The 25,067-nt window shown below is 39.1% G+C and overlaps 1 protein-coding gene across 2 annotated transcripts in view; it reads left to right on the top strand.

Annotated features, from left to right (window-relative positions):
• The first annotated feature begins 1,476 nt into the window (after positions 1 to 1,476).
• The window catches only part of tmem266 (transmembrane protein 266), a 32,080-nt gene continuing 8,489 nt past the window's right edge, over positions 1,477 to 25,067 (top strand). The window contains exons 1-5 of one of the 2 annotated variants that reach the window (XM_008412292.2): positions 1,477 to 2,833; positions 5,606 to 5,700; positions 11,839 to 12,027; positions 21,688 to 21,842; positions 23,218 to 23,291. In XM_008412292.2, the coding sequence (XP_008410514.1) occupies positions 5,687 to 5,700; positions 11,839 to 12,027; positions 21,688 to 21,842; positions 23,218 to 23,291 (432 nt within the window). In that variant the 5' untranslated portion in view covers positions 1,477 to 2,833; positions 5,606 to 5,686. Of the gene's footprint in view, positions 2,834 to 5,334; positions 5,423 to 5,605; positions 5,701 to 11,838; positions 12,028 to 21,687; positions 21,843 to 23,217; positions 23,292 to 25,067 lie in introns of those variants that run through there. The other variant, XM_008412293.2, reaches the window with a different exon arrangement.

Genomic DNA, 25,067 nt, shown 5'->3' with positions numbered 1-25,067 from the left:
TCACTTACCACGTTCCTTTTACCAGTTCCTGAAATCCCAGCTTTAAATGCTTCTGGTTCCTGAGGCAAATCTTTGTGGCACCTATGCAGTTTTCTCATGTGGGCGTGCTTTTGCTGAAAAGAATGCAGGAGGGGCAGTTTGTCCACTTTTTTTTAAATGGCAAGTGAAATGTCAACCCTCTGATACTTCCTCACCATCTCTTAGTATCTGATAATGTTCTGGGTAACAAATTTTAAGTCGAGTTGGATCATTTTTGCCTTATATGTGGGCTGAAGGGGTTTTATTTATTTTTTTGCTTGCTAAAGCTTAGATCAATTGTTGCATTAGGCAGAGGATAGATGAGGGAAGTATTTGACGGACTGGGGAATTCTGCCTTTCTGGGTTTGGTAGAAAGCAAACAATTGCTGGTATGTGAAGAGGCATGAATGGCATCGTGAGAACTTTCTGTTACAGAAAATCTCGCATTGCTCCTCTCAGACGAGTAATTGTTTTTACCCAGAACCGTTAGCTGACTCACCACCTGGCACCATTTTCCTTTTAAAGTTTTGGTTTCAGGTTTTTAGTTTCGTAGTAAATGCAATCACTTCCAAAAAAAACACACATTGAATCCTTCAGAAGGAAAAGTTGGAAGGACTTATCCAGCATTGAACATTTTTATCAATGATGATATTTCGATGCTTGAACTGGGGTTTCTTGAGCAACATTTACCTGATCTTCTCTCCCATATGAGTTCTGACTGTGAAATCTCAACGGACCACAAGGTGTGACACCTTGATATGACCCCTATCAAGGTGTCAAGTGCATTTCATGTTGACATATTAATTTAATTTCATCAACTGACTAACATATCAACTCACATCATGATCTTAGAATCTCTAGTGTGTTCCCTAGTGCCAGCCGCAGACATGTAAGTCATTTATGGTCACTGATCTCTGTAGCATTCATCTAAATAAAATGACACTGTATTCTCAATGTTCAAGGTAGTTCTCCTGCTTGAAGGTGAATCTCTGCTCCATTATTGAGCCCTTTGCAGCCTCTTGCAGGTTTTGTTCAAACAATATCGTGTTTTTAGCTCCCTCTGTTTCGCATGAACTTTGACCTGTTTCTCTCTTCCTTATTAAAAAAAAAAGTATTTGTCACAGCATGATGATGCCACTACCATACTTCACGATGGAGGTGATGTGTTGAAGGAAATATTCATTGTTAGTTTTCTGTCATTCAGCATTGTGGATGTAGGCGAAAACCTTTCGTCTCGTCTGCGCACAGCAAGTTTATCCACATGTTTGTGGTTTCCGCCTCATAACTCCTGGCGAACTACATGTCCGCTGGCTTTCTTCCAGAAATAGCTTTCTTCTTGGCATTCTTCAATTAAGGCCAGATGAGCTGCAAAGACTCCCATTAGAAATGGGAGAAGTGTGCATGTTACAAATCTGAACTTTGTGGCAGAGCGGCCAGACAGAAGCAATTACTTAAAAAAAAAAAAAAAAAAAAAAGTCCCATTCGCAGTTTGCCACAAACCAAATAGGGGTCCCATGAAACACATGAAGAAGGAACTCTGGTCAGATGAGAGCAATATTGAGCTTTGAAACCAACTGGCAGCATCGTGGTGAGAAGACGCTTTTCCTCAGCAGAGTCAGGGAAGTGGGACAGAGTGAACTGGAAGACAGACTGAGCAAAACACAACACAATCCTGTTAGAAACCTGGTGAGACTGGAGTGGATGTCCTGCAGGACAACATAACTAAAATATACAGCCAGAGATAAAATGGGATGGCTCAGATTAAAACATGTTCATGTGTTACAGCGGCCTGGTCCTGGTCCAGATCCAAAGGAGAATCTGTGGTGAGACTGAAAAATAGAAAAATAGATGTTGAAAGATGTTTTTCATCCAGTTTTGCACATATTTTAGCCACTATATGTGTAAACCTGATATAGAGATAACCCCCCCCTCCCCTCCAAAAAAAAAAACATACACATATGTATTCTTTATTACCAGCCTTCATAACATGACCTGACCTTTTTATTATCATGTAAGGTCATGTGATAAATTGTTTGAGAAATGCGAACGGCGACACTGCAAACTCATAGACCGCGTTTAACACACTGACTGCCGCCACGGAAGCCTTTAAAGTACCTGAATATTGTGCATTTGTCTTTTTCCGTGCGGATGGGTTGTTATCGCGAGGAACTGGGGAGGTAAAGCGAAGCGAGAGCGCTTTCCTACGTCGACGCTTCCAGAGTGGCACAGAAACGGGGACGTACAGAATGCCGTCTCCGTGTCTTTATCATGGACTACATTTATGACTCGACCGACTGCATTTTGCGCTTCTTAATGAAAACTGTGTCCAGTCTCCTTTGCGCTGGCTTCTCCCACCGCACATCTGTAACCGCTGGCATCCCGTTTTCAGCACCTGGACAGCTCCCCGTCGAGCAGCTCTTGTTATTATTATTATTATTATTATCATCATCCTCATCATCATCAGGCACATGGAGTCCCTGGTGTGATTGTGGGGGAAGCCCTGCAAGCACATTATGCATCTACTGATCCGGTGAAAGCCTCGTCGTCTCCGCTAAAGGATGGTGCTTCCAACCCAGAGGAGGTGTTCTCTATCCTCTGAGAAGAAGCGATACGTGTGCGCAGTCGACGCAGATTTAAGCCTAATCGCTGCCTACACACAGGAAGATCCGAGCTTCAGTCACACCGATCACCACCATCATCATCATCATCATCATTACAATAATAATAATAATAATAATAATCGGTTAAGGAAGGGATATCACCATCACTGCTGTGTGGTCAATGGAGAAGGGACCATGTAGAATATACTCAAGAGGTCAGTGTGTTTTTATTTAAAGCGTAAAGTTAATTAATGGGTTTTTTGTATGTGTGTGTGTGTGTGTGTTGGTTGCACCATAAATGAGAATTTAAGCAAAGCGCAGAATGGAAATGTTAACAGCCTCATAACTGTTTATAGAGCTGAAGGGAAATGATTGGAATTGCCTCCTTGTTACGTTAAATGCCGAGAGAGTGGCCAAAAATAGCCCAGAGTGATTGTTACACGAAATGAAACAGCCTAGTAAAATGAGTGCCTTTGTGGATGACCTCCTTCACTCGGGAAGCGCACACGCTATTGGCTGCAGCACTTATTGGAACAAGGGTCAACTCAAGATGCTGATTGGGAAATTCGATCCCTGTTTGTCACTTTTCCTTTTGGTCACCTCTACAGTGTAACAATCACTAAAAGTGTTCACCTGTTTGACTTTGAACACGTGTCGTCTCCAGATCATCTGTTTTTTTTTATGTTGTTGTTGTTTTTGTTAGTTTTTTTCTTTTCTTTTCTTTCCAAAGTCCATATTTTTGGAGCGCTGCAGTGAAACAAACACTCTCAACCCTTGAATGACCTGCGTTGATTTCTCCTGAGCAGCATTTAATCTGCTATGCTTCTCCGGCTGTGAATGCTGACAAAGAGTGTTTAAAGGGTAGCCTGAGTTTCAAACATTACCACGGAATCATATTCATATTAAACCAAGATGATTATCTGACGTTATTAGGTTATATTTAAGCACTATTGTCTGTATGCACATGTGTATTTCAGTAAATTACAATATCATTAAAATGTTAATTTATCCCCATTGTTCGCTCCAAACAGAAGCTATGAGCGTCACTATCCACTAACATAGTTTTTGTTTATTTTGTTGATTATGTCTTAAAGCTAATAAAAACCCAGAAATTATTGTTTCTCTAAGATACAGAATGTTAAGACTAATTGGAAAGTAGCATCTCTATATAGTTATTTCTTTTTAGCAAAGTAAAGCATGATGTGCTCTAAAGCTTCCCTGCAATAATTGTAGACTTGATCAAACACATTGTGCCAAAACCAGCCGATTAAATCAAATCCTGACAGAGTGTGGAAACTTCACACAGGACTTACACAATTCTGTGTCTTTTGCAGACATTAATGTCCAGCTCAAATGTTACATTTATTTGACATGAAAAAACTTTTGTTCAATGAATGTAAGGTTTTTTTTGTTTTTCTTTTCCTCCTTCCACCCGCTTAGGGTGCTTCTGACATTGTGTTTGGTTCATGTGTGACTTAACACAAAAGAAATGTGACAGCTGTAGCCCATGCCCTCCATGCGTGATGACTTTTGCAGCCCTGACTCACGCAACTACCCAATTCCTGAATTGGTTTAATTCGTGCACCTTTTCCATCACACTTTATTCTTCCACTAAACCTTCATTTATACTCCGTTCTAAAAACAGCCAGCTATTTTAGCAGTGACCTTTTGCGGTTATTGTGGGAGTGTTGATGGGCAACTGTCAAGTGTTGACTTGGAAGCTATAAATGGCCTTAAAATACTTAATGTTTAAAATCTGTTTTAGTGGCTCTAAGCAATATTCAATTAATAATAATAAAAAAAATTCATAAATAAATTTGAGGCTCCCCGCCTCTCGCCCGGAACGTTAGCTGGAGATGGGCACCAGCAACCCTCCCGACCCCACTTAGGGACAAGGGTGAAAGAAAATGGATGGATGGATGGATGGATGGATGGAAATTTGAGGCTTTCATTAGCTGTGGACTGCCCAATGTGGGGTCAGATCAAAAGTGCTGCTTATGAGAAAATAACAAGCAGTGTAAATATAGTCCAGTGACTTTGGGTTCCAATACCAGTTCACATGTTCCAGGAGTTGTTCTTCTCCTTGCAACATATAGAAGTAGTTTTCAGAAACACTGGTTGTACAACTAAATATTAGTTCAGTGATTAACTGGACTGCGACAGACTGGCGACCTGTCCAGGGTGTTCCCCGCCTCTCGCCCGGTACGCCAGCTGGAGATGGGCACCAGCAACCCTCCGGACCCCACTGAGGGACAAGGGTGTACGAAAATGGATGGATGGATGGATGATTAACTGGAAAGCTGTACCTTCAACAATATTTCAGTTACTGCTTTACGTTTTGGTTGTAAAGAATAATGCAGACTGCTTTACTTCTGAATAATACATTTAGATGTATGGAAATAAAACCTGTTACAAAGATTTTAAACTTTATTTGGTTCTTCTTTTTTTAAAAAAAAACCCTGCATTGTATCTTTACCACAGCTGTTCAGAAGTTTCTCTTTTTGAAATGAAGAACTATAACGTCAGATTTTCCAATAATATTCAAAAAACTGCGATGCACCTGTAACTTTCCGTGTCTGTTTAAGAGCTGGGCCGACTTTCACTGAGCAGTCGGATGTAAATGGCTCTCTGTGTGAGGGGGAACAAAGAGCAAGCATCCCTCTGCACTTACTATGCAAGGGGTGTGAAGTTCCTGAGCCCTCGATCCACAGAGCGGATCGTATATATTGGACGAGATTTAAAATCAATTACAATTTAGTGCTTCCAAGGAAAATAGTTGAAAAACACCTAAAGCCACAGTTCAGGTAAGGCATCTTTCAAAACTGACACTGGTATTTCATTGATTATTGTTCATAAATTTTTGTCTCTTTCAGCTTTATGTTTCATGACGCTGACTGTAATTATACCCTGCATAAGAAGATTACATTTGTGGTTATTGTTGTTTTCTAATTTTTGTTGTTGTACTTTTGCATGTCTTTTATCTGTAGATATGGCCCTGACCAGATCTCTGCAGTGGTGGATTTAGCTCCTGGCTTCATTTAAAGAAGACATATTAGCAGCAACAAGACATGAGCAATACCCAGTAAGTACAAAACGTGGCAAAGTATTAAGTTTTAAGCAATCCAGGTGAATGTAACATTAATACTGAGATTAGTAGAATGAGATTTCTACTTTTTATTGACCTTCACATGAGTAGGAATCTCTGGGAAAGCTCTTTTGAGAGTGCGAGCGCAGCAGACCTGTGCCAGCTTCGCTTACCATTCAGGAGGGATGTTCACATGTCATCTTCTCTTATTAATAATTACTCTGTGTGTGTGTGTGGTCCCTCCGACAAGCCCCGCATTCTTATTATAGGGAGGTTAGGGCCGGGGAAGGAGGAAGGGGGAGGGAGCTGAGTTGGAGGAAGCGAAGTGGAGTAGTGTGGAGCAGAGTGAGAGGTGAATGCAAAGTGTGTTCAGTCAGCTGCATCTTCTGCAAAGTGCAGGATGCTGCTTGGAGCCAATCGGGTCTTTTGTCTCAAGCTTCCCACCAGCATTTTGTCGCTGCTTTTGATTATTTAATAGTTGGTTTATAAAGCCGAGGCTGAGACAAAACATTTGCATGGAAACGACAGGAAGTGACCAAGATAGGAGACGGCTTCTCGATATAAACCACACAGGACTTCAGGGTCGCATTAACCGATCTCTCCAGAGAAAACCACGCATTTCATCCCACTGGCCTTCATCAGAGCATGCTCAGCCAGTGGGCTGAAATGTTGGCACGATTCTCGTTGAAGTGGCCTGGAAATGAATTGGTGACTGTGACGCAAGTCAAACAGACTCTGTAGTCTTTTGTGTGCTACCAAGAAGCTTTCATCTAAGATCTGGATTTTTCACATATTTTGGTTTAGCGCCGCAAGCAAAGAAATCAGGACAGCACATCCTTTTCCAAACGTCAATGAACAGAACGCTGTTAGTAGTGAAAGAACAATTTCTGCAAATTGCCATGGAGTAAAATAAATTTTTTTAGTACATTATATTTTTCTATGTGTAATTTTAAGCAAAAAAACACACCATAGAGACCTGCTGCATCTCTTTAGACCGGGGCACGATGTGTTACTTTGGAGATCTTTTAGTCTTCGTCATGTTGTTATTCAGGTTCAGTGTGAGTTATGTGGGGATCCTACAGAGCTGCTAGCCTTTAGGTGACTTAAATGAAAACATAAAAGTGACACAGTGAGTTATAATTTAACACAGGGTCGTTACCTTTCCAGACTGTGCCAGTTTGTTTGGAGAAATTATTTTCCTTATTAAATGAAATAACTCGAAAAGCACATTTTTTATTTACTTTTGTTATCAATAATAATAAAATGAGGTTGTCTGATTTAAAAACCAAAACCAAACTCAAATGTTTTTGAAACATTACTGTACAAAGCCGATGCACAAAGTGAATTGAAAATTGCCATACTTTTACTAATGAATTTGAAATGGCAACTTTGCTCAGCTATGAATGTTACTTCTAAATATAAAACACCACATTTTATGAAAATGTAAGATTACAGTTTGAAAACTGACTGGTGAGTGATACTTAAAGTTTAAAAAGCAACTTTAGACTGAGAAGTCATGTGTGCTTCACAAGCTCAAGGTACCTGCATCGTGAAAAGAATTCACAGCAAAGAACAAGGTGAGGTGGTGGTGGTGGGGAAAAACAATCTTACAAATCTATTATGCCATCTCTTTAATTGGGACATTGCCTTAAAGACGCAATGTTAAGTATTTACTTGTGTTTCGCTTGAACTGATTGTCAAATAAGCCTGTAAACAAGCAAGACTAATATGATTGGGTTTTTTTATCGGATGTGTTGTCAAGCCCTCATGGTGCTGCAACACATTCCTCAGTGACACAGATTATCATTCCTCCACATTCTCCAGTGAGCAGAAAGTATGTGTGTACATAATCTGAGCCCCTTAGTTTATTTAAAATATGTCCCATAGCCTGTTCTACACCTTTGGATGACAGTAAGTACAGGATACTAATGTGCCCAGCCTTGTGGAAATGACTTCCCACCAGATGCATGCATCAATAGCATCTGCTTTGTAACAGAATACTTTAATTTTGCCGAATTATCTGCAATCTTACGTTAGAAAACGGAAATTAGGATTGAACAGTTGAGCCAGATGCTAATCTGAGTTCCAAAGTTTTTTTTTTGTTTTGTTTTGTTTTTGCTGTCTTAACACAATTCCAATCTCCAAAGGTCATTGTGGTTCATGCAATGCTATTTTAGAATACTTCCTTAAAATATAAAAGGAAGTATATATTTCCTTATATATATATATATAAACATTTTATTCCATAATCAATTTTGCATTCAACGAGTATTTATGTAGAAGCTGATATTTGTTTGCATTATTGGTCTGAGGTCTGTACTCAAAATATTTAGTGAAGCACATTTTGCAAACAGAACGGCATACCAAGCAAGATAAACTGTCTCTAATGATATGACTGTTTAAAAATGATAATATTTGCAAGAAATGCTAAAAAAAAAAAAATGCTGATATTGCACCTTTTCACTTTTGCAATAGATAGCTATTCCACCGGGTCACACTGAACGGGCCCGTCTTTATCAAAAGGTGTTGATAATGGAGTTCAGACCAACTAAGTCTTACTTGTGAACAACCACTAAAGACTCAATGGTCACAAATGGCTACTAACATCGGATGTAAATAAACATTTAATAAAATACTGATAGTGGTATGAAAAGTTTTAAGGTCTTGCATGAAACCTTATTTAACATTTTACAAACACAGTTGCTTTAAAGTGTCAGAAATCTGTTTTGACGTCGACTCCAACGGTTGCCAATTGCTTTCTTCTTGCCACTCTTTAGTACATTTGTGAAGTGAACAACCAGGATTGTCTTATTGCCAGATTTATTGTCCCTGAGCTGAAGATCTCTGCAGCTCCTTGATAAATGCTCTCCTTGCAAGGCCTGTGAGTTTAAGTGAACAGCTATGTCTTGGTATAGGTTCGCAATTGCATGACACACTCTTCATTTGTTCAGTGATGGATTAAACAGTGCTGGGTGAGATGTTCAAAGCTTGGGACATTGTTTTATAGACTAGGTCTGCTTTAAATCTCTTCACAACTTTATCCTAACCTGTCTGCTGTGCATTGTGGTCTTACTTGTGCTATTTGTGTCTTATATTTCTTTAACAAACCTCTGTGACCTTCAAAGAATAGCTGGATGTGCTCTATTAAATTACACATGGGTGGACTTTATTTGATAATTTTGTAATTCTTGAAGGCAGTTGGCAGTTTTATTCATAATTATTAGTGTAAAAGGAACTGAATATAAATACACTTAACTATTTTCTTTGGGGGAGGGATAAGAAATTAAATCATGCATCATTCTTCTCAATGAAATTAGTTTGAGTTGGTTAATTCACATTCCTTCCTCCCTCGCCATCACCTTCCACTCCAAAAAAAAAAAGAAACGGTTTACAGTTACAGTGAAATAAAATGTACAATAATTCAACTAATTTAAATATAGGGCCATTTACATAACTGATGGCAGCACCTCACAGAAGCCAAAAAATAAATTAGCCAATAGCCACACAAATAAATTGTTGGTAACGATTTTCCTTGTTTCCCATTGTCAAAAAATATAGAATATTTAAATGTAATGTGTATGGTACTTTTAGTCTATATGAGAAGCTACCAACAATGTTCTAATTACAAATGCAAACCGTTTTGTATGAGATTGTCAGTGTTGTGCAACAAGTGGCCAAGTGGGCAACACAGACTTGTTGGTTATGGCACAGATAGTTAGCATGTTTTTTTTTTATACATTATCTTTGATATTAAAAGTTGTTTAATGGCCTGAGATATTTAAATGTGCCAATAATGCAAAAAATTTAAGAAATATGTAAGAGGGGCCAAATATATCTTTTCACAGCACAGCAAATCTAGCACTTCGTCACTCTTAAAGCGCTCTCTTTCATTTCCAGAGCTCACGATGATAGCTTCGACAGTAACTAGACGTTGCTTTGTGACACAAAGAGATAAGGACGATATTCCCATAAAACGAGCGGTTTTTCAATTTCTGTGTTCACATTTTATTTAACATAAAATTTATCAATGCATGATTATTTCTTAAGCTGGTTATGTAAATTTCCATGCTAATATAAACTGTTCACTGAATTCAGTATTTTCAAAAAGAAAAAAAACATGGTTGTGTTTTTCTCTTTTCTCAGGGGTTTCAGATATTTCTAACAAGAAGAAATAAAGGTTTACATTTCATATACATGAATACTTAAGATTTTTATATTTGGATGCAGCCTAGATTTGTGCAGTTTGTTTTTCTTTGTCTTTTTTAAAAAATTATATTAGTTTCTTCGGTCACAGAAAGTCCCCTGCAGATTAAGTATATTAGTCATGCATCCTGCTACGTTAGGATAAACTGCTGCAACATTGAGTTAAATTTAGTTGTTAATCTTTATGTAATCATTTGTGCTTTTGCCACAAAACAAAAACATTCTAGAATAACAAATGAATCACTTTATTTTTGGGGACACCACAAGTCATAAATGAGGACATTTCTGACATGGCTGTAACAACAGGATCATTTAATGTGTTTTAGGTTTGTAATTAGGACCTCTTGCATAAGGTGCTCAGGCATATAGTTTGTACACCCTGTCCCTGAAGCCGTCCACGCTCTCCTTTTTTGTTTCTTGTGTCATTCACTGCTGTAGCATTTTTTTTTTTTTTCTGAAAACAGCCTAGCCTTGAGCAGACTGCTTCACAATGTCTTCAGATGGGAAGCGCCTGCTCCCACCTCGGGATGGCAATTAGCCATCTTATCCTGGGCTCCGCACACAATTGCTCCTGGCCTCCTCCACGACTGTCTAAAAATGTGATATTGATGCACTAAACAGTTTGTGTCTGTCATAAATGATTAGTGTCCTTGTTGCAGCTTGTCAGAGGTGCCAGCTCCATGGATAAAATTGGGATGCAAAGGCACATTTTGTGCCGTGTTCATGTTTGACCCTCGAGCTGAAAAATGCAATTATAGCTCCACTGGCATTACAAAAGAGGCGACAAGAAAACGGCTCCGGCATTTCATGTTGCGAGGGCTAAACAATAAGCTAAGTTTGAGAAGCAAATATTTCTGATTTGCCATGTTGCGAATGCTCCTTTCCAGTCTGCTCAGTGATCATCTTCTAACCAGTTGTTTCCTCCTCTGCTTCACCTCTATCACAGAGGTTGCAAAATTCACCAACCCCTTTTGGCTTTTGTTCTCCGTCTTGTAATCAATGCCTTCCTCCACTGATAAGTACTCCAGTTATTGATGTCCCCACGCTGGCTGCTCTGGGATTGCTGCCAAGCAATGTGTGTCTCCTGTTCCAGGGTGACTTATCCTTGCCCGCTATTGGCTGAGCCACTCGGACTGCAGTCCTCTCTATGTACTCTAGTTCAGTGGAAGACAACGATACTTTGCCGGGTTCTGCCAAATTTAGCTTGCATCTCAAAGAAGATGAAGCTAAAAACGAAAATACAATTCTGAACACGAGAGAAGTGCAACGCCATTTATCGGCTTTGGTCAATTAATGTAAGCTGTCCAGTTAGTGTGACTGTTTGACAATGGTGCAGTGAAGATTCAGTCATGCTGAATGACTGAATCTTCAATTGAAATACTTGTCTTCATAGCATTTTGGCATTTAATCATGTATGTTAGATTATCATTGCCTTCTGGGCAAATGTTTTCGCTGTATGTGTCCCACAAACAAGTCTCCATTGATCATCAGTATTTATCTGGTGAATGTTTGGAGTTTATTTTTATGTATTTTGTAGAACTTGGATTTGGAAAGTCTGCATTAACAACATTTATACAGTAGTAAATAGAGGAGTACACCCACTTGCAATTATAGGGGTTTAACGTTAAAACTATACCTGCAAAATGACGATTGATTTTTAGAAAACCAAACCCACAGCAAATACTATCATGTCATTATTTATTCAACACAAATTAAGCCACATTTAAAACAAACAAACAAAAATAAAACTTGAAGTATGCTCTAAAAATTTACATACACAAAGACCCTTGAATATGTCATGGTATGGACATGTTGAAAACCTAAATACAAAATGTTTGAGTTCATCTTTAATCAACTAAAACATGCAAAATGACTCATTCAGCACCCTAACTGTACTGTTGCTTTGGTTGTGGTCTATCTTCTGTGTCACAGAGCTCCTCCCCAGGGTGGAGCCTCGGATCTGGAGGTCATCTCCCAGCAGGTGGAGGAGGACAACCAGTGCATGGCTCCAGTCCAGCTGGTCAACTTCACCTACAGAGACTTGCCTTTGGCGGCCCTGGACATATCTCTGGCTGGATCCCAGCTCATCTCCAACCCTGACGAAGAGGACAACAGAGATGGGTAGGAATCGGATTCGAGTGTATTTATTTTCGTAAAGCCACGTATTGTGTATATAATGTTAAACCTGAAACACTAATTTCACCATTGTTATACTGAGGTGTAAATCCCTTAAACGCGATGGCTTCTGAAACTACACAGAGCACCACACGTTTTTTAATCATTTTGTCATGTGAGAAAATCTCTCACACATTGGCTTCCAAATGTGTATCACATTGGGAGAAAAATTATAAGAATATTGCCACAGCTTATGAGCCTGACGAGGGATTTAAACTAGTGTTACCGTATTTCTTAACACAAACCAGAACATTCAACGGAGTGTCTTAGTTTTCCGCATAACTTGGATATCAAAGAGCTGCAAACAAGTTAGTGACATGATAATAATACATAAGTAGTTTGATAGACGTAAAAATACTAGAAATGCAATTACGTATTGATTAATGTTCTGGGTATTTGCTCCATTGTTAAGAAGATATCAGAGATATTGTGTGTGAGCCACCATGTCTGCTCTTTGTGTCAAAGCGCTCCATTTCTAATTATGGCAGAATTGCAATTACTGCAATCTGTAATCTACCCTGCCGGTGAAAAGCTCTGCTGTTCTTCTCCCCATTGCTCATATTTGCATTTTGTAATTATACCTGCCATGTTGAATCATGCCTCATTTTACAATAAAGTCTGTAAGATGATGATAACTGAAAATAAATGCATTAGTGTCACCATGTTAAATGGGCATTTTCTCCACTGATGTGTTCGTTGTAGCTTAATGACACGGCAATTTCTCTCCTCCGCACAGGTTTGTGTTTGCAATTTCGATAACCGGCGGAAAACAAAAGGTGTTGTTAGCACCACGGCCATCCTGAAATGTCAGAACCTTGTGGTGGTGCGCTCTCTGCCCATAAGGCCTTCTTGTTCTGGCCTTGTGTTGTTTTGTTCTCGCCATAATGCCATAATGCCATGCTGCCCAGCATTCTGCGGGACAGGATACACCCCTCCCTAAGCACCCCTGGAAGCAAGTGTCTGTGGCTTTCCAGTCAGGAAGCATGACTCACAGCCCTCCTGGCATGCTGTGATGTTGGCATCCATGCAGAAAAGTAGACAAACAGCATAAGCTTAATTAGAGCATTCGGCATCTCGCCGTTGAGGCCCCTGGTGCACGAACATGGTCAGCCGATGGCCGACTGGACTCTGCCTGTTTGGCCCAGTTGAGGCTGGAGGCTCTGTGGGACGAAGGCAAGGGACAGATGGGTCCTGCCCAAAACACCCACTTCCAGCCTCTGTCTCATTCAGATCACTGTCTTGCTCACATATTGAATAGAAAACACACGTCCTTAGCAATGGTGAACCAAAGGGAACAATCCGACAGCTCTGCAAATTATCGTCCCAGTGAGAGCTTTGGTGTAACACTATGTGAAACTTATGGCCCCTGCGGGATTTAGCAGTGTGCAATGGAAAACTGCACGTCTCTTCCTTGACTATAAGCATAAAGGTCATTGTGCTTTCCAAAACTATTCAAAGACATTGATACTTTTTTTAGATTTTGTCACATTACAACCCACTTTAACGTATTTTATGTGGTAAATAATTGTAAAGTGGATGCACCTACATATATATCAAATTTTGTTGGTTAGTGACTAATTACATATAATTGAAGTAACCATTAGAAAACAAGGTACTATTAGTAGTTTTACTGCACTTCACTTATTCTTGAGGAATAAGTGAAGTGTTCGTTCTTGAGGAGTTTTATTCCTCAAGAATAAGTGAATAGTTTTCTTGAATGAGGAGTTTCTTGCATGTACAGCCTCTCCCAAGTCACCGCACCACAAGTTTTAGTCTCTACTCTACACACCTTTGGAAAAATGTGGCTTGTATTTGTATTAAACTCCCCGAGTCAACACTGTAGATTGCAGTTGCATTTCTGTTGCTCCAACTGCAAGTCTGCAGTTGTCTCTTTAGGCTTTGAACTTCAACAGGCTAAGTGTCTTTGCCCTTAGCTCTTTTTCTGATAAATAGTTTTCCGGCCAAGTCTGTCTGGTTAGGTGGACTTTCCGTCTCGAGAGGTTTTGTAACAGGACATTATTCAAATCTTTTGGTCTCTCCAAGGCTCTGGAACGATCTAACATTACCTCAGGTGAGCTAAGACATAAATAAGTAAAATTCCACATTGTAATTATTAAAGAAAAATGAAGCCAAACTGAACTGGCTTCTATGGGACTGAAAATGTAAAGAAGCAGCCAGGTGCTGCTGATGGAAAGCCCTTTATTAACTGATCAACATTGGTCCAAAATTCCTCCACAACAATGTGATCCGCTGATACAGACAAGCTTCTGGGTCGTGAGGTGAACTTAATTTTGCCCTCGCATCTTATTTAGATTTATAGCTTTGCTGCTTTATATAAAGTGAATATCTGCATTGGTTTCTAAATGAAAAAAATATATATTCTTGCTGTAATTATAGAGGGCTATGAAGTTTTTAAGGACAACAATGTCCATGTGTTACAGTACGTCAATGAACTTTGGTAATGAAATTCCTGATTATCCGGTCACAGGCATTCCAAAACTCCTTGTCATCATAGTTTCATGCTCTCATTTATCAGACGAACCACCGGATACCTTCATGACTAAGCTGTGTGACATCCTAAGAATGACACAATGAAGGAATGTGTTGCATGCTGCATGATTTCAATCTGTCAATCGCTGTTGCGTTTTCCTGCGCATTCCATAGAGTTATGTTTGCCACTGCGTCCTGACCTAAAAGCTCATGCTTTATTTGCTGAGATCCGGACTTGGGGTGATGTGAAAAATTATGGTCACTATCTACAATTTACGTTCCGTTTTTATAGTTTACTTTACTTGCAGCGTTCTGTGCGACTGCTTGCCTAAATCATGGGCTCAAATCTCTTTCTATTTGACATTGTGCAATCTTTTCACTCTTAATTCTGTCTCATTTATAATTTCTGCCAAAAGTAAGCAAAATATTGTTTGCAGCAGTCATTAAATTAAGTGAGACCATTCAGTTTCAAAGTTCATTGGTTTTTTGAGCTATTATTTTTGCTTTATATATTAGAAGAAAAAAGCAAGATAAACCACTGTGTTAATGTACATCTATCCTCGAAAAACATTGTTGTGCAAGCTTTTAAAAGGAGCCATCCATGGGTGATATGTGGTGAATAAGGCACTGATAACGTGGATACAAATAAAATAATATAAAAATATATATACACATATATATAATGGCTGATTCGAATTTTCTGAACACTAGATGAGAGTAACACTCAGCTAATCTTAATCTAATGCGACAAAAGGCAAACCAGCTGTCTGTAATTATGAGGAATTATTTTCCTTTGGATGCTTTGAGCAACTTGCTTTCTGATTTATTTTGCTAATAATTGTTTAGCCACTTGGGGGCACTCATAGACTCTAAAGTTTTTTGAACTGCAAAAAAAAAACAAAAAAAACATGCGCATCGTAAGTGACACATCAAACACTTGACAGGTTTTGATGTCTTACAAAATACGCCTCATTTCCTCACATTAAAACAGTTTCTGGATGCTCCAGCATATGTGACATGATAAGAAACAATGTGACTTAAAAATGTTGTGATTTTAAAGTTGATGGGTGATGGATATAGAAAAATACTAACTAAGTGTAATGTAACCAAATATCACTCACAGAGCAGAGTTCATGAGTGTGAAGTGGGGCAGCAGTACCAGGAGCGCACCATTATAACCTAGAGAGCTTTTGTCACTTTGTGCATAATGCAGGAATTATTTATGTGAGCAGACATTGCTACGGGACGTGGGCAAGTTGTTGACTTGGTGTGCGACTGAGGCAGCTTACAGATGGTGTCGTCTTTGTAGGAATTTTGCCAAACTGTTTGTCTTTTTTTTTTTCTTCAACTCTCCACTGTGTTATCCTTCTGGTATCTTTTCTGTTTGTTTGTTGTTTTTTTTTTGCATTTTTACATTTGTGATGAAATTGATAGATCTTTTCTAAATTCCAACATTAATAACTCAATGATAACCTATCTTTGAAAAGTAGATTGTCTAATATTTATATAATTATGATACTGATATGAATTAAATTGCTCAGTTGTGTTATTTGGACCCTTCACCAACTTTGCAGCAGTTCTCGTTAAAAATAACTGCCTTACATATGTTGGCATTTTGACACAAACTGTTACTGAAAAGAAGGAATGGACAGGGCAACAGAAGATTAGCTAAGATGATCGTCCTCTTCAGTGTTATTCAAAGACCTGAAATAGATCAAAACTGATTTCTTTTGATAATTGATAATTGGTTTGGATAAAAACCTTTTATGTTCTGGAGTCAGAAGTTGCAACTTATACAGATATGATGTTCCACAAATGTCATTAAGTCAATAAACTTTTCTTCTAATTTTCTGGCAGCTACCTATGGTTCCTTGCAAAAGGTTTTATTCTTCCTAAGCCTTCTGATGTGAAAAAACCTTTTGCCCAAAATCAACTATCCTGATAGTAGCACATGTTGGTAGCAGCAGTATAATGCTGTGGGGAGGGTTTTCTTCAAAACGCATTACTTCAAGATTGATTGCAAGCTGAATGGGAAAATGATGAAAACTCCCCAATCCTGGGAGCTGCAAAGGCACGCCTCAGATTAAAGGTCAGCAATCTTCGGAATTTGGGTTTTAACATTTTTGGAAGGCACTGTACCACAGAATACGTCAGGCCAGAGGATATGTAACAATTGTTCAAAAACAACCATCAGTAATCTTGCCAGAATCTGGCAACAGAATCTTTAGCTTTTGGAACCAGATCCTTTACTGTACCTGTTGTGTGTCTGATGGACGTCTAAAAAGACTCTTTTTCAAACAACCACAAGGCTCCTTCATCAAATTGTCACTCCTGCCTGGCATTGTGCGTAACGCAACAGACGACATTTCACTGTCAGCTTTGATGTTTTTTTAATACTCACAAATATGCAAACTATGGGTTTGCTTCTCAGGACGAGAGCAAAGTCCTAGTGGGGGAAAAAAAAAGCATGCATCAGCGCCAACTTGTCTGCTAGGCTGTGGGTGTAACTCCTGTTTGTCTCCGTTTAGTAACTGTAGCTCATTTCTCTTGTAAAATCAGTCACTGACTTTCCTGTTTTAGGTCGTCCTCTGTTCTAAGATGGGCAGTTTAAGCAATCACTCCTTGTTGTAATTAGAAACCACTGGAGTGCTGCTATTGTGCTGAACAGGAGTAGAGGGACGATGGGCGCCATGCCGGATCCCAAACTTGTTTGGGATCCGTCGTTCTCAGTCGTTCTCTTCTTTTTGGCTGTGATAATTTACAATGACTTTTATTTCCCCAGTACATGAAGCTGCAGGAGGTTTATAGCAGCAAGAAAGTCAATCTTCAAAACTTTCAATTGATTACTTTAATAAGTTCATTCATCACACTTTATCATGAGCTAGAATTCCTTCTGGGTGTATTTGCTTATCTTGGCTGTGATAGAAGACATTTTTTCAGCTCTGGTTACACGGAAAAGGAAATATTAAGCTTAACAGGATAAAGATTGCCTAATAGTTTGGCCCCAAATCACTTGTCCCTTTCTTAAGAACAGGGAGGAGTATTCAAATGTAGACAGATGGCTCGATAGTTAAAATGTCTCCTCAAAATTAAAAGTAAGGTACGGTATAGGACTGCTTGAGCAGTCTGAAGGAGACAAACTATCCCAGCCTGTGCTGTTCAGCAGCCTGCAGGCTCACAGTTGTGGCCCATTTTCCTCTGCCCGAGCCTGCTGAGTTCAGCAGATTGGTGTGAATTGGTTGAAGTTTATACTCAAGGAACCACAGGGATCCATAGTTATCAGAACTGGGGGAGGGGGACTGAAAGGAGACGGGAAAACTTGAGTCAAGAAGGATCTTTTCTTAAGTGTTTTTGGCTAAAGTTGTCTATTAAAGACTGTCCCAATGTTCGTATATTTAAGAAAAATGTAAAGCACCTGAATTAGAGCGGAGACTCTGAGACTAATCAAGTTTAAAGTATAATTCAGTGGAAAAGGAGTATTTATTTTTAGTTCTTTGGTAGTCACACTTGCATACGTCGGATTGTCTCACAGAAGTCATATTAGCAAAATATGAAAAGGAGCTTTTAATGGTGAGTTGACGTAGAAAGGAGGTTTAGTTATTCAAACCAAACAAATCCTCTCTGACAAAACAGTCACTCAGTAAATCTGAAAACTGGTTGTGTTGCCTTTGGCGGCAGCACCTTTCCAAGCATGAGCTCCCTGTTTTACGTCATACCACAGTATCTCAAACAAATGTAAGCCCAGAGTTTGACTTATCTATTGCAAAACATTTTTATGTTTGTTTTGAACCATTCAGAACTGGACTTAGCTGTGTGCTTCATATTATCCTGCAGGAAGACTCAAGGTCACTAGCTAGTAGATATTCTCTTTCAGGATTTCCGGCTGGAAAGCAGAGTTTACGTTTGCCTGATTTTACAGCAGGACCTGAAGCAGCAAAGCAGAGCCACATCATCACTCTGCCACCACCATGTTTGGCTGTGAGACTGATGTTGAATGACGTTGATGTTCCTGTCCAGCATCTACAACAACTCTTTGAAAATCTTGGACAAAATGAGTTACAAAAATGTTTGATTTCCCTCTGAGATCAATAAAGTATTTTAGAATTTGAATTGAATTGAATTAATCACACTTAATTCAGGATTAAACCAACAAGGCAGTTATATTTCTACACGTTGGTTTGGATGTTTTCCCTTGATAAATGGACTCGGTGTAAAAACATTTTTTTTAATATTTTATTTTCTGATGATTGGAAACATTTAAGTAAGAAGACCAAGAAAGGTAAAAAAAAAAATGTAAATCAGTTTTGAGGTTTGGAAACATTTCCAACTGTTTATTGAAATCAAGATAAACAATGCAATATTTTCCCTATTGTGTGCCTTCTCACTCTTTGATTGCATTTGTACATATTAACTTGTGTTTTTATAATCGGCGTAGAGAACTTAATAGATTGTCATTAATCTGATTCTTTCTCCTGCTCAGTCTCTCCACCAAAAAGTTCACACAAAAACAAACCCTTTCTTCTCTAATTTCATTTCAACTTGTCACTGCTTCACAGGTTTACCCCGTATTTTGTTGTGCCTTAATTGCTAGAGACAATGTAATGAAAGAGACACTCCGTGTGATAGGATGAGTATAACTGAGCTGGTAAAAGCAGAAAAAACTCTGTCAGGTCTGTGCAAACGGGGCTCCAACAGAGCAGCCAGACCCATCTCTGCCTGTGCCAGTTGTCCTGCTCTGCGTCTTTGTCCGTTTTTGTGCAGCCAGAGCGGCTTTTCTGCAGCCGGCATCATTTACAGCAAGCCATCACTTCCATCGCAGGTTACTATTGATCAGTCTCGTGATCTAATCCCCCCACTCTGCTGCTGCTGGACGTGCTTCGATCGTCCCTCGGTGCGTTTTCTCTGCATGAGCTGCTCAGCTGATGGCTTCATGAACCGCGCACGGTGCGCGCCTCCCCGCAGATTTCATCTATCTGCACACAGAGCGTGCATCTGTGTTCCTTGCATTTGTGCGTGAGCGGGCTGTGAGGGGGAGCCTGTATAAAATGACCCAGATTTGACCCTGAACTGGTGATTTTTTTATTTTTTTTCCTCTGTTTGCCTTGCTCCACCGCTAAAGCAATCCCTCTTCTTCATAAATACTTCAGGTCTTCGGTGTTCAAGGTTTAAAGAGATTTGCCTAAAATTAAGTTTCTGAGCTTGGAGTAATCCATCAATGCCATTTACTCTGCTTCCAGTCAGGGTTTTTCTTTACAGGTTTATTAAATTAATACCTTTTTCTGCCAGCCTTTTGGGAAAGGTCTGAATGAATTACGATTTCACACAGTATGAGTGAAATTGTGCTTTTCAGATCGTAGCCTGGGTTTCCTTTGCTGCTCATTCCATCTTTTAACAGTTCTCCCACAAATGTTCTGTTACTGCATGAAATATCTTAATGAATAAATATTTTCTTGACATTTTTCCCTTAGAGTACGTTTGCACATGGGAAGGAACCATTACCCTTCACTGCCTCTTTGTCGCCCCTGGTGCTGGGCTCTAATTTGCAGGGACTGGCAGCTAGAGACGGTTGCTACGGAGGGCTGAGTGCACTGCTTGATTTCTTGGCACGGACCAACGGCATGGTCAAACTCCAGCTGCTCTGATGACCTTGGTTTAGGATCAATAGACTGTTTAGATCTGTTAATAGCAAAATGACTCCAGTCATAAAGTACATGTATCCTCTCCTTCTTCTCCACTTAAAGAAAACATATATTTTTATGATTGTAAAGCTGATAGGAGTAAGTTTTCTATCAAATGTTCCCATAGATAGATAGATAGATAGATAGATAGATAGATAGATAGATAGATAGATAGATAGATAGATAGATAGATAGATAGATAGATAGATAGATAGATANGATAGATAGATAGATAGATAGATAGATAGATAGATAGATAGATAGATAGATAGATAGATAGATAGATAGATAGATAGATAGATAGATAGATAGATTAGATTTCCTTCAAAGTCAAAAGTTTACATACAGTAAGGTTACTTACTGTCCCTTTAAACATTTGGGAAAGCCCGGATCACAGAGTTTTGATTGTCACAAATTAATAGACAGGATTCATCATGCTGCTTGATTTTTATTTATTTTTTTTTACCTTATAGCTCCATAATTAGAAAAAGATCCAAAAAGGACTGTTTCCTTTGAGATATTTTATTTGTGACCAAAAGTTTATTCTGGTTGAGTTTCAGTGTAAACTATAAATAATTTTTTTTTAACAAATTCTGTGAGTTTTTTTTTCCCCTTTCTTTTTTATGATAGATTTATCTCTGTTTTTAATATCTTCTGTTTCTTGTGTGAAAAACTCTGTGCATTTTCCTCTGTTATGCCATTTTCATCCCTTTTACTCCTTCCTGTCTGGTTACAACTGGCTGTTCGTTTCTTTGCCTGTTTCAGCCGAAGCTGATGCAGAAAAGAGGAGCTTTTTTATTTTATTTTTTTATTTTACTCCATTTATCCTCAGACAGACATTGCTTTTAGGTGACAACTGATAGTGACATTTTTTTTTGTGAGAATTTATATTTTGAAAGGAAACCAAGCAAAAAAGACACACACACACACACACACACCTTTCCATTTAAAACTCCTTTGCAAGGTGTTTTTATTTTTCATTCTAGCAGTACAGCATGTGAAACACAACATTTTTTTTTATTAAATACTGCCGGCTTACAGTTAACAAAAATACATTTAACATCAGGATATTACATCAAACCAATTAAAGAACATTTAAACTCACAATGGGAGCTTAATGACTAGTATGTTAGAGACCTATTTCAAGGTTGTAATTTTTAAAGGTACTTTAAATCTGACAAAGGAGTCTTGTCATAAAACTAATTTATCAAATATAACTTTTAAAAATATTTCTATTTAAATTGAAAAACATACATACAAAGAAATTATATCAACTGAGGGGGAAAAAATACACATTGACGTATGTAAAGGTCATGCACCTTTCCTACATGCATATCTTATCTCTTTGCATGTCTTTGCGTTTGACAGATGCCACTTTTTGATGTTGCTCAAATATTATTAATCTCTTCCACATCGCCCTGTCTCCCCCTCCTCCCAGGTCCAACTGGCTGAAGCCTTGCTGTGGACGGCGGGCGGCACTGTGGCAGGTCTGCCTGCTGTCAGCAGGTTTCAACTGTTTCCTGGTGGCCTGTGTCATCCTGGTGGTGCTGCTGCTGACAGTGGAGTTGCTCATTGACATCAAGCTACTGCAGTGTGAGTGATGCTTACCAAGATGACGTGGCCGCGGTGACGTCGGAGGGGACGGCGAGTGCGGTTTTGAGGATGTAATATTGATGAAGTTGGTGTGTTCTGTTCATTATTAACAGTGTAGACTGAAGGCAACACGCCCTTGGAGGGACAGGAAAGTGGTCTGCTCAGCACAACTGTTTACTGATTGTTATTCAAAGGCACTGGGTCAAAGCACAGATCTAACACACAAGACAAAGGGGCAGGTTCATCATGCCATCATTAGCATGAAGGTTTAGTTGCATGAATGCTACATTAAGATTTTTTTAAAAAAGCACTGAAGGCAATTTTATTCAAATATACTGTTATAATGTTGATGTTTGCAAATATTGAACTAAAAAGAGCATCGACTTTCTTATCAGTACTGCTGTAAGAGTAACTGAAATTCTGCAGTATATCTTACATCTTCAAAATTATGTGATTAACTTGGAGCATTTTTCTTATTAATCTGAATTTAATGTTCTAAATATATAATAGATCATCAACTTTACTCCAGTATACCTTCAATGATGACATTGTTATAAGTATTTGATATGCAAAAACACTAAGTTTGTTTTTTATGTTGTGCTAATGTCACTATAAATTTCATCTCCAGCCACCGATACTATAACTTATAAACAATTAAATCACAGGGAGACAAATTCAGTGTGTAAGAAGCCAAATACAACTTGAATTTATGAACAACTCTAAAGTCTACAACAAATAAAAAAAAGAAAAACAATCCTAAGCTCCTACATACAAAATTTCATTGTACTTTAAGACTCACTCTCATCCCATGAGGTAAAGGTCTGAGTGGATTCCCTGCTTTATGTCCGCAGGGCTCACACGCTGACAGACCATTTTCCTCCGGCGATTTCCCAAAAAATGTGTTCCCAGCGGACTAACTGAGTGACTGACCAGTTAAATTACCAAGAGAGACAAACGTGAGAAGGAAGACAGACCAAGAAATCAAGCAATGCAGACTCTGCTACTTGTGCGATTGCGGGAAGGACTTGGGAGGAAGATGAATAGGCTGATAGGACAGATCACTGAACACAGCAAACAAAGACAGATGGAGGGAGATGTGGCGCGTGAAGACAAATGTCTCTGCTGATAGCCGAGCGCAGTTTGATGCCGTCCGCAAGTAGCCTGATGAATAGAGGGGAAGATGCAGGCGCGTGCGTGTACAGTATGTGGTGAATGCACGTGCATGGTGCCTGCCTCAGGCTTCAATCTGGAGATGCATACGTGCTGGTATTTTTCACTTGATGTTCGATGCAGTGAAATGCGTCGCCTATATGTTTAGCTCATGTGCCCCTCTGTCTTTTTTAAATAATAGGCTACTGTGTTTTATGCCCCCCAGTTAATAACGCACCCCAGTTTGCCAGCATCATCCACTGGATCAGCCTGGCTATCCTCTCTGTGTTCTTCACCGAGGTGAGTCCTCTCCCGCTCAACACAATGGCAATCTCACTTACAGCCAGTGCAGCGAGCGACCTGACGATTAATGCTGCGCTGTGCAGTATCTTGCTCCAATGAAATGCACCAGCAGGTTCTCAGCACAATACTGGGAACAGCTTTGAAATGCCCAGCACAAACTGCACAAACACATTTTTGTACTCTGATCTGATAAAAAAAAAAAAAAGAAAGAAATTCGCATAAAGAAGACTGAATTTCCAGAGCGCTCGTGTCTCTGCCGTTGCACAGGTTATTTGATTGATCCGCAGCAAAGACGGTTTAAAGTGCAGATGGAGCTTTCCGTGCCGCTCCTTTCCAACACCTCAGATGTTCTTTATTGATTATCGCTTTCTTTACACACGTTCATTTTCATTTCTTACACTTGACTTTCAAGGCTTAAGCTTCTGCTATGAGGTCCCATATGTCTGCGTGTGAACTCTCTTCATTTACAAAGCATGTTACAAACACTTGAATGGATCGGTTTAAGTTGCTGTCGTCACTGTTAGTTTTTACCTGATAGATTTACACCATATTCCGTAGACCGTATTCACCGAAAGAAGAGTGAAAACAAAAAAAAATCAGCTACATTTCTGTTAGTGAAACTGAATACATTATTTTTACTGTAAAACGGTGATATTAAAATAGAGTCACCTACAGATACCCAACTGTTTTGCATTGTGAAAACAAAAGAGCTGAAGACGTGGTTGCATGTCTGTGCTAAGCTCTTATGTCTTTATTAAGTCGTTGTGATGTTGGTTCACGTCTATAATGACAGCCACGTTGTACGTCAGCATATATTCATATGTCTTTTTCATTTCTCTTTTGTGTTAGATAAACACAAACTAGTGCTTAGAACGTTTGCACAAGAACTACGCACGGAATTAAGGTCCTGGAAAAGTTGGTACCTGAAAAGCTCTTCTTGCATATCTCTGCATTCGTGTCAACATCAGCACACACACACGGGCGTTAGTGAGCTCTCACTTCCCCCATTGCACGTTGCAACACACTCAAGCAAACTTAATGCCTCAGAGCTTATACGAAGAGATGTAGGGGAGGATATAGGTGAAGTACCTTCTATCAGAGGGTAAAGCTGCTCTTTTCTCCATTTGCCATATATGGTGAACTGAATGGGGAATATGTGAGGTATGCAGTGATTTCTAGATCTTAATTTGCAAAAACATAAACTCAAAACTATAGTATTATTTTCCTTCCACTTCACAAATATCCATCGCCTTGTGTTGATCTGATAAAATTCCAACACATCTTATTAAAGTTTGTACTTGTAACATGACAAACTGCAAAAAAGTCCGAGGGGGCGTGCAAGGTACTGTGTGTATGCATCTGCAGCCAAAATGCCATGGTTAGTGAGCAGACAAGGCAGCGTGATGACAGGAGTGTGAGCTCAAGAAGAACGGACACACTGAGGTATGCGGACAATGACAGACAGAGATTGAGATTATTTAAACAGTTCTATTATAGCTGCAGTTCATGTTAAAGTTATAAAAACACTGACACATGTTTTGCCAGGTTCCCAATGAATGTAAGCAGTCAGGACTTTCTTATGATTTTGGCACAAAGGGAAGTTCGTGCTGCTCTAATGTAAACTTTTAAAAGGGCTTTTCAGGTTGCAGAAAAGGAGCAAAGCTGCAGTAGACATGAAATACTATAGCTTTGCTTGTGTTACGTGAAACTGTGTCTGGTAAATTGGAGAAATTAAGAAAATGCATGAATTAAACTATGCTTAGTGTGGGGTTT

This window comes from Poecilia reticulata, linkage group LG6 (assembly GCF_000633615.1).
Source record: "Poecilia reticulata strain Guanapo linkage group LG6, Guppy_female_1.0+MT, whole genome shotgun sequence".
NCBI lineage: Eukaryota > Metazoa > Chordata > Actinopteri > Cyprinodontiformes > Poeciliidae > Poecilia > Poecilia reticulata.
The sequence above is the reverse complement of the archived record's forward strand: the minus strand, read 5'-3'. Positions and strand labels throughout refer to the sequence as shown.